At 37.6% G+C, this 11050-nt stretch overlaps 1 protein-coding gene across 1 annotated transcript; it reads right to left on the bottom strand.

The window, feature by feature from the left end:
- Positions 1-8386: 8386 nt before the first annotated feature.
- LOC122610249 lies at positions 8387-10188 on the bottom strand. Its single transcript, XM_043783243.1, has 3 exons — positions 9363-10188; positions 8928-9276; positions 8387-8807 (listed from the first exon to the last, which is right to left on the bottom strand). The coding sequence occupies exons 1-3, from the start codon at positions 10186-10188 to the stop codon at positions 8387-8389; spliced, it is 1596 nt and encodes a 531-aa protein (XP_043639178.1).
- Positions 10189-11050: the final 862 nt, after the last annotated feature.

Here is an 11050-nt window from a genome sequence, read left to right as displayed (position 1 = left end):
CAATTGTAATCACTGAACTAAGCATTATATTACTATTACCAGACTAAAGCTAAGTATCCTCACTTCTAATCATCTGACAGCATAAACTTAAATCTCTCTATATTTTGTCATTTTCTCATTTTTCACATTTTATGGTTTTTATGATACTAAGAACTCTTTTTTGTATTTTTATGACTCTACCTTTTACAGACACAAACTTACAAAATTAGTTCTTTGAGAGATTTAATATGAATCAGCATTCTTCATCCCATTGAGAAGATTAACTTCTCAAATCGAGTCTTATCAAATGCTTTTGTATAAAGATAGCTAAATTATCATCGGTTATAACCTTTTCCAAATGAATTAACTTCTTTGGGCACAATCACGCAAGAAATGAAGTCTAATATCAATATGCTTGGTGACCTTATGCATGACAGGTTATTTGTAATGTCTATAGCTGACTTATTGTCTATTCTAATAGGAGTATCAAGAAATCCATACCGTAGTCACGAAGTTGTTGCTGAATCCACAATACCTGGGAACAACAGCTACCAGCAGCCATATACTCTGCCTCACATGAAGACTGAGCAACACATGTCTGCTTCTTGCATTGCCACGATACTAATCTCCCTCCTACAACTGACAACCTCCAGTCGTAGACTTTCTGTCATTGTTACAACCGCCAAAATCCGAATCAGTATATGCAACAAAATCAACGTTCCTCCCATTGGATACCATAGACCAAGCCCTTGGTTTCCCTTAAGATAACGTAGAATACGCTTTGCTGTAGTCAAATGTGACTCTTTCGATTAGCTTGAAATCTAGCACAAAGACAAACAGCGACATAATATCTGGACGCGAAGCAGTCAGATACATCAATGAGCCAATAATAGCACGATAATAAGTTGCATCCACAAGTTCATCTTTCGGATCAAGCACTCCTAAACCATGACTTTGTTGAATAGGAGTACCATATGTCTTGGACTCTAGCATTTGAAACCTCTCCAAGATGTCATCGACATACTTAGACTGGTGAATAAGAATCCATCTTTCCTTTGATCTACTTGTAATCCGAGGAAAAATGTAATTCCCCCATAGCACTCATTTCAAAAACATTTTTCATGCTCATTTCAAATTTTTTGCGCATCTTTATATTAGATGAACCAAAAATGATATCATCTACGTAAACTTGTACAATTAGATAATCTCGCTTCTTCCATTTGATAAACAATGTGCTGTCTATCGATCCTCTTGTAAATCCATTTGTCAACAAATGTGTCGACAATTTTCATACCACACTCTGGGTGCTTGATGCAATCCATAAAGAGCCTTATCCAGTCGATATGCTCTTCTTGGATAGTTCGGATCTTCAAACCCCGGTGGTTGGTAAACATACACTTCTTCTTTAACTTCACCGTACAAGAAGACACTCTTAACGTCTAACTGATACACCTTTATACCTTTGAAACTTGCAAAAGCTAAAAATAACCTTATAGCTTCAATCCTAGCAACTGGTGCAAAAGTTCGTTATAGTCATATCCTTCTCGTTGTGCAAACCCCTGAACAACCAAACGTGCTTTATTTCTGGTAACGATCCCTTTGTCATCTCGTTTGCATTATATACCCAACGAGTTCCAATCGGTTCTTTACCTCTAGGCACATCTACTAACTCCCAAACTCCAAGTTTTTCAAATTGAGCTAATTCTTTTGCATAGCTTCAACCCAACATGGATCTTGAAGTGCTGCCTTAACATTCTTAGGTTCTACTTGTGAAATGAAACCAGAATATAAACACTCAGTTATCAATCCAGTGTCTTTCACATCACAGAACAAACTAGTTAAATCCTTATTCAACTGATTTCTAGTTCGAACAGGTTCTGTAGCATTTCACGAATATTTTCAACAGGGTGATCCTTATTAATTCGATATTGAGGAACCGAATCAACATTGAAACTGTCTCCTAAATTTGTTCTAATCTGAAACTCAGGAGAGCTGAAATCATCTTCCGATACTTCAGAAATAGGATCATCATCAGGCAGTGTAACCTTCGATGGAGTAAGTGGTGTAGTGTTTGCGGGTTCATTATTGTCTGAATCTGGTGTCTTATCCTTATCCTTACTACTTTCATCAACATCAGTAGTAGACTGAACGTTGGTTGGAGTAGTATCGACATTTCGAGTATGCAGAGATATAGGAGTATTATCCATGTGATCTCTCAAAATAATCACATCATCAACTTTCTCAGGATCTGAATAAGAATCAGGACCATGTAGTGAACTAAATACACTATCATAATCGAAGTTTTTGCCATTTCCAGAATGTATAGCGGGCTTATGACTGACAATCTTGACATTTGTTCCCAAATCAACTTTGCCGGTCTATTTGTTGTAAACCTGTCGAATTGATGTTCTCGGTTTATAACCCATGAGAAATCCCTCTTCAACCTTTGAATCAAACTTTGACTGAGGTAGAAACTTCAAGAAAGTACACGGTACACCAAATGGTTCAACATTCTGTAAATTCGGTTTCTTCTTATGTAGAAGCTCATAACATGTCTTATTATGACGCTTAACTACAGTAACCCTATTTAAAATATGACAAGCTGTATTCACTGCTTCTGCCCAAAACATAGTAGGAAGCCCTGAATCTGCAAGCATAGTTCTGGCTGTCTCGATTAGAGTCCTATTCTTCCTTTCAGCAACTCCATTCTGTTGTGGTTCATACGGAGAACTGTATTGATGTTGGATTCCCTTTGACAAACAAAAGACATCCATCACATTATTTTTGAATTCAGTTCCGTTGTCACTCCTGATTCTCTTAACACGAACTCCATAAATATTTTCAGTTTCGACAAAGAGATTTATCAAAATCTGCGAAGTTTCATCTTTCGACTTAAGAAAGAATACCCATGAGAATCTCGAGGAATCATCAGTAACCACCAAACAGTAATACATCCCACCAATACTTCTTACATTCACTGGACCAAATAAATCCATGTGAAGTAACTCGAAAGGACTGGCAATAGAATTTTCTTGTTTCAGTTTATGTGTAGACTTTTGCTGTTTACCTTTTAGACAAGGTACACATTTGTCTTCCATTCCAAACCGCTTCATGGGAACGCCTTCAACCAAACCATGTTTGACAATGTCATTCATCTTCGGAAATTGATATGTCCCATTCTTCTATGCCATAGTAACGATTCAGATTCGTTTGCTTTTGATAACAAGCAAACAGACTCCTCTGGATTATCAACACCTAACACAAGGCCATAGATGTCTCTCTTCCTAGGAGCTTTCAGCAGGATCCAGTCTTCAGGAATAACATATCCCGGTTTCAATATAAGTGCTTCTTTCTCATTGAAATGGACAGTGTTACCGTTGTCACAAATCTGAGAAATACTTAATAAATTATGTGATAACTGTTCCACATAATTGACTTTCTCCAGCGTAATCTTCCCATTGACAACATCACCTTGGCCCGAGATGTTGCCGCCCTTGGGACCAGCGAAACTAACGTACGAACCATTTACATCTTCATAGTTGGACAAAACGTTCTTGTCCCCTGTCATGTGCCAAGAGCATCCACTGTCAACATACCAAAGACTAATAGGCTTCCTTGGTTCTCCCTGCACGTTAGACAATAAGATGGTTAGTTTCTGAAGGGAACCCAAACCTTTTGAGGTTTAGGTTTGCCGAATTCATCTCTAATGATTAATTCGGTCCAATATCCATCGCTCTTTAATGGAGCCTTGGATGAAGATGAAGCCTTGGATGAAGATGGTGTCATAGACTATTTCTTAGGTGAGGTGAAACGAGTCTTAGGAGGAGAATTCCTTGGTGAGAAAGTACCAAATCTAGGTTGACTCCCTAATTGATCGTAGAATTTAGACGAACTATTAATTCTAACAGGAGGGGATTGATTTTGTTGAGTCATCTTCCTAGGTGAATTACTCCTTTGAGGTGTACGAGAACGACTCGGACTTACACTACTAAAAGTAGTATTCTGTGAAGGTCCCTGTCGTTTTAGACCTATTATTATGAGCAACAATATCTGAGTCACTAGATCCACCAGAAGACATACCCTTATCAGGACATCTCCGTTTCCTATTTGGACAGCAACTATAAATATGTCCTACTTCATAACAATAGAAACATGATTCTTAGCTCTTGCTTTCTTAGCGTTAACATCGAACCCAGTTGAAGTCATACCCAAACATTCCTTAAGTTCAATTGTGGCTGACTCCTCTTTTGACAAACCAGTTGACTCATTTTTACTCAAAAAATGTACTTTCTTTTGAGAATTTTTATGAGTCTTATATGGAGTTAAGGGAACTTCACTAGACGTAGATTCATCCTTATTCCATACTTTGTCAATCTTGTCATGATCGATCTTTTCAAAATCAATTTCATCTGATGTAAAAACAGTATCACATCCTTTCATTGTGAAACATTTAATGTTCTTATCAACAGGACAAGTTGACTTCACTTGATTAGATCCTTTAGAAGTACTAACATCATAAATTCCATTCTTAGGATCCACTGGTTTAACAAATGAGCTTTCAAGCTTATGTTTCTTGTTAAGCTCCTTAATTTTATCAATCGATTTTTTAGAGCTCTTAGGGGTCTTTTGATCAACATTTTGTTTTTCTGAAACGATTGGATCTATTACACCATTGTCAATCTTTTCAGTGAGCTGCGTTAGAGATTCTGTATAATTATCATTAAACGGACCTCTAACTTCATTATAACTAATACCCAAACCACTTTTATCTTTTGAATCCCGTGGTACAGGTTTTTGCATCTGCATTGATCGTATTAACTCAGATCCCCTAATTTGATCTAGTCTTGGATTAAGCTTCACTATCTTCAATTTTGCGTCAACTAATTCTTTCTCCTTTTTAGAAAAATCTTCAGTTAGTTGAGCATATTGTTCATTTCCCACTTTTTCCATCAGAACTGACTCCTTTAGTTTTTCTTTTAATGCAAGAATATCCTTATCAGATGCACGAATCTTATCTTGATAAAGACTTTCTTGTTTTACCAAACCAGAATTTTTGGCAAACAAAGAGTCGTTTCCTTTTAAACATGTTGTTCTGACTAGTTAAGTTAATAACTGACTTATTAAAATAAGCACCTCAAGTTTTAAGTCCGACACCATTTTACATACATCAATTATAGAAGATAAAGAACATGATACCTTCTGATCTGCAGCCTTGCAATCTGCCATGTATGCAACGAAGTCTTCGGTTGTCATACCTTCAGGTAGCTCAAAGTTCTTCATCTGTTCTTCGATGCTCTGCATAGAAATGTCATCAACAGGATTTGATGACTCTTTCTTTTCTTCAGATGCTTTCATTGCAGTCATTTGTTCACTCTCAGATCTTACTGTCTCAGCAACATTACACATATTCTTCTGTACTGTCTCAGATGCACTTTCTTCACTTGAGTATACAGCATAATCAATCGTTGCGGCTACCTCATCATATAATTCTACCATATAGGCATGATTCGAGGTATCCTCGGATTGTGTATCCCATTGATAAGTACCATCTGGATTTTGAACAACAACAGCCTTTGAATCCGAAAACGGTGATGAAACAGGCTGTTGTGGAGTAACATGATATGTAATCATTGCTTGCGTCTTATGATTATTTGGTGTAACACCGCCTTGATTATAATTTTGATGACCAGCAACAGTATTATCAATCCTTTTAGGCCTTTGACACTCTCTTGCAAAATGACCAAATCCATCGCAATTATAACATTTCACCTTGGATTTGTCAAAACCTTTAGTGCCATTACCTATAGGTCTACCAGTTCTCTGAGTGAACCTTCTGACTTTAATGGTAAGCATAGCAAGCTGCCATTGTAGATCCATTTCTTCTAAATCATCAGGATCTATTTGATTGTAATCCTCATCGATTACTGCAGGATCAGTAACCTTTCCCCCAATAAATGCTTCATGAGCATTACAAAAGGCTTAGTAAATACTCATTCTTCCCTCTGCAGAACTCATACTCATTGGCATCGAATGAAAAGATTGTGCATTGCTCTCAACATTTGAATTTGTATTGTCATAAGCAACATATCCGGCAATACCATCAGCATCTACTATTGGTGTAGCTTCTGCACCACTTAGAAATGCATTGTTTGCTGAGCTGGAACTTGCTAAATGAACAGACTTAGCATGATATAAGGATGGATCTTGTGTAAAATCCGAGTGAGTATCCTTAATCCTTCTCTTCATATCTCTGTTCTTTAGCTTAGAGACTACCTTCTCAAAATCCCATGTACTGTATTCCTGATCATCTTGAAGTTGATGAACATAATCAGTCCACGTTTTAGGCAGTGAATCCAAAAACTTATCAACTAGCTCAGTTTGAGGATAAACAACTTCAAAGTATGACAATTCAGTGGTTAGATGACTTAATCGAATAATAATCTCGTCAAGAGATTCCCCTTTCAGTCCATTAAAGGCTTCATATTGACGTTTGAGAAGCTTGATACGATTTTTCTTCAAAGTTACATCACCTTCACAATATCTTTCGAGAGCATCCCATAAATCCTTTGAAGTTGTGTACTTTTTAAACAGATGTACACTATCTTGAGGCAATGCCATAGTCAGAGTTGACAAAGCCTTCCCTTCAACAGCGTATCTTTTACGTTCTTCAATAGGCATATCAGCATAAGTATACCTACTGATTACTTCGTTCTTCTCATATCAAGGCCAATCAAAACCTTGAGTTATTACTAGCCACATTTCCATGTCAGTGAGACGAATGTAGTCTTCAAAACGCTCTTCCACATCCAATAATTCTCCATACGGAAAAGCTTTGGAGGTGTATTACCCCGACCAACCTCATGATCATGCATGATAATCTAGGTGATAAGCAAGGCATTAGGTGAGTTTGCGGCAGCTGGTAAAGTCGTCATTTCGAATCTTTTGAGTTCAAGTGAAACGAAATACTACTTAGTTCGTGTGACACGAAGGACACGTGGCACGAAGTACACGAAGCACGAAGTCACGTGGCACGAAGTACACGAAGCACGAAGTCACGTCGCACGAAGCTGTATGACTTCCACGAAGTACACGTCGCACGAAGTATGAAGAATACGTGGCACGAAGCTTACACGAAGCACTAGTCACGACCTAAGTCACGAAGAGTAGTTCGCGCTGACGTGGCACGAAGTTAACAGATGACGTGAACACGAACACGAAGTTCACTTCGTGCTGACGTAAGCACGAAGTAACACGCAAAGTAGAGCACGAAGAGGCGAATTAACACGAATTTCGAACGAAATTGCAATAAATAGCCAATCAAACGATCTTAAACCTTCTGGTAATCAACCTTAGGGCTCTGATACCACTTGTAAGGTACCCTATTGTTGCGTGGATCGTAATAAGACGTGATTCGTTATGTCAAGAGTGCGGAATCCTCTTGAGATAACTAGATTGCTATTGCCTTTCGTTGATTAATGAGCAATTAACCAACCCAAGGAGATGCACAAGGCTTGTGGTTCGTGTAAGAGGCTACACGAAGGAACAATTAACCTTAGCTCGTAAATTCGTAAATAATTAACCAAGATTCGAAAACGATTAACCTAATTCCGTAGATTAGGTCTTGTATTTATACTAGTTAAGTATTGGATCGTGTGGGCTTAGGCCTTAATTACGTATTAGGCCCGAAACAATAAACAATCGTTCTACCTCGTGCTGACGTCAGCACGAGGGACGATCCTTTGTTCTTTGTTTGACTTCGTTAGACTCGTACATAACATCCAATCACCGTTTAAGTGTTTTACGACACTTATAAACCTTGATTCTATGTTTTGTACCTGTAAAACAATATATAACACACAAACACAATACAAAACATAAACAGATATATTATAGAAGTCCAAACGTAATCATTAAATATCAACACAAGTTCTTATTTAAATGATTACACACAAGTTCCTAAAAACGTAAACAATAATCAAATCTATGTTGCGATTGTCACACCGAATTCTGCATCTACATGTTCCCACACGTATTCAGGACGAGACAAACTATCTGAGGTAATAAGTGAAACATACAGCTTTCTACAAAATTCAGCACTTGCCCAATTATTTGCCTCGACTATGCATTCAATATACTCCTTGTCATCATCAAGTAATCCAAGAGCATAACATGCTTCCTTGCAAGTAGTGTACTCTTGGCCATTAACTGTTTTTATGTCCTCATAAGACATACGACCCTTTACCTTGTTAAGCAAAATCCGAAGGTAGTAAAGGTCTCCGGTTTTAACAGGCACATAATGAAGTCTGCCAATAGCATATCCCTTTTGCCTAGGAGTCCATTTCTTTATGGATGCATTCCAAACAAATTTTGTAGGCATCTGAATATATGTTAGTTCTCGAGCTTCTGATTAATTTTTGTTACACTCAAACCATTCTAAGAATTGTGACTTTCCTATTGAAGGTTTAGAAAGAACCTCTTCAATAGGTTCTTCTCCGTCATACGTAATGGGTTGCCCGCCTTTAACATGAAAGGACAAACGTTCAACAGCTGGAGTTTGATAATGTATCTCAAAAGCAAAAATTCTCCAACATGCTTCACATGCAGATACATAACGACAGTCATAAAATTTTGCAATTTCGTCTTTATTCTTGTTATGCTCTTCAGTGTCAGCATCAGTCTTTGGCCGGCATACAGCAGCAGTAATTCTATCGGGCCCTTTGTTGACGTACTTGAAAAGGTACTTAATTGATCCAAGTTGGTTGCACCATTCTAAATTAATGTGTGATTGGTATCGTTTGAGAAGAGAACCGTTGTATCCAATGACATTCCTGGTAAAACAAAGGCCAAATATATAATTATTTGGGTAATCATCAAAAGAGTTTTTAGACTATTTTCATATCATGTATGCAAGTTAAGATCTGTGATCTGTATGTGATCATATAACAGACCTGTTATCAAGAAAAGTTTTGCCCTTTTTGACTTTACGTCCATCGTTACGCCTCATATATTTTGGGAATCCTTCGTCATCGATGTATGTGGAGTCAGAATAATCCTTTGGGAAGTTCTTTGTGCATTTACCCTTATGCATACATGAGCAGGAAAGGTTGTCTTCACCACATGGTCCGTGCATCATGAATTCGGACACCAGTTCATAAAGTATCGGATCATCATCTTGGTTTGGAAGTTCAGCTGAAATGAGGCGATCAATATCTTCGGGATTGGGAAGTTTCTCCTTAAGAAATATACACACGTGACAATGTGGTAGGCCACGTTTTTGGAATTCAACTGTATAAACAACTGTAAAATGCAATAAAATGTGGTCAGTAACATTTCAAGATGAAAAAGGATAAGCCATCAGTTTAATACAATTTTGGATAACTTACTGGCATTGACAGCACCAAGAATGTTGTTATCTTTAAGATCAGTGATAAGCATATCGAGTTTCCTTTTAAACATACGGGCTGTTATGTCAGGTCTGTCTTCTGGGTTTAAACCATGTTTTTCCAAGAGTCGAAGAATCTCTGGCCATTTGGGGTTGCAAGTAATGGTAAGGAATAAATCAGGATAACCATACCATTTACAAAGGGTCGTTGCATCCAGATAGTTTTGCATCATATACCTGGCACCACCGGTGAATGACGATGGTATTATGAAACGTTGACCAGTTTTAGATGCATCAGAATTTCCAGCATCTCGGCTGTTTGTTAACTGGCTTTCTGGAGCAACTCTGAAAGTTTTTTGGTGTGTACGGACGTAAAAAAGACGTTGAGACTCAACCATCGTATAAGTGTCTACCGCAAATTGTTGGAACAACCTCCTTGCCATAAGCAGTAAAGAAACCTCATTCGTCCTTTGTTGCATTCTGTAAGCAACAAACTCACACATTGTAAGGTTACTTCTTTTAGGAGTGACACCATCGGTTACAGCTCTGTGCTTTATACCAAGCCTAAATCCATCTTCCCCATATGGAAACAAAAGAGGATATTGAAGGGCAAGGTAAGAAAAATGCAACTCGCTAATTCGTTTTAAACAACCAGACCGTGTTTCCAATACTATATCCCTTTTATCAGCATCTATGTCACCAATTATTATAGCAGCCACTTCGCTTGCTGTTGGAAAGTTATATCTACGTCCATCCTTCGCTCTATGATTTGAAAGCCTTAGCTTAATATCTTCATTCTCATTAAGATTCAAACGATCACGTACCATTCTGAAATTTTTTTACTAACGGGTTTGTATCATCCAGTATAGACTTTATTTGATTTGCAATCCAAACGGGAGTTGGTTTAATGTCCCGGTTTGATGATGAGCTGCATAAAATAAAAGTGAATTAATGACCATGTTTGCAATACGATCGTTATTAATTAAAAACAATCATATGAAATTTTAAAAGTGTATAGGAGTAAAAAGGTACCTAAAAGCATTGAATCTGTGATTTAACTCGTTATCGGTATCATGGATGTACATTTGGCAGAACTTTGGAGCCTGACCTTCTTGTGGGAGCAAGCTACCTATTGTATGATAGTTTTGGCCATGTATTTTGTATATATAAGGACCACGTCCATGATTAACCTTATGATCAACCTTAGCACCCATTGATGTGAAGCTGTACATCATGTTGTATTGTCTAATATGCTTAGTAAAATGAGCTGCAGCTTCATGTGTACCACGATATAGGTCAAGCAACATGTCAGGCGGATCATTGAGCCTAGGAAGTTCAACCTTACCACCAGAACAACATAATGAGAACGCCTTCTTTTGTAAATTTCGGTTACCAGTAATTGCTTCATCACGCCACAATAAAGCCAGGCATGCATGACAACAGTATACCGGATCACCCATATCCAAGTATTCTAGACAAAATGAAATGAGTTAATTAAAAAAAACATCAAAGATGTGGAGCTGTAAATAATGTAGTGTATTAAAATTGTTTCCTGGTGATAGGCCCTTATGTCGGTTTACATAAGTAGCATTACCATCATCCACAGCGTCTGACAAGTCAAATCGTGGGATATTGTCTAACCTGACATTTAATCGTTTTCTTTTTGTACAATTCATTTGATAAACATGA

The sequence above is a fragment of the Erigeron canadensis genome, chromosome 8, assembly GCF_010389155.1.
Source record: "Erigeron canadensis isolate Cc75 chromosome 8, C_canadensis_v1, whole genome shotgun sequence".
Taxonomy (NCBI): Eukaryota; Viridiplantae; Streptophyta; class Magnoliopsida; order Asterales; family Asteraceae; genus Erigeron; species Erigeron canadensis.
This window is presented reverse-complemented; position numbering and strand designations above follow the sequence as displayed.

Bases quoted from the DNA above. Each gene is read 5' to 3' on its own strand.
- LOC122610249 (XM_043783243.1), bottom strand. From the start codon at position 10,188: ATGGTACGTGATCGTTTGAATCTTAATGAGAATGAAGATATTAAGCTA. The intron at 9,277-9,362 runs GTAAGTTATCCA...TGCATTTTACAG, and splicing joins TCTTGGTGCTGTCAATGCCA to TTGTTTATACAGTTGAATTC. The intron at 8,808-8,927 runs GTCTGTTATATG...TTGTTTTACCAG, and splicing joins AAAACTTTTCTTGATAACAG to GAATGTCATTGGATACAACG.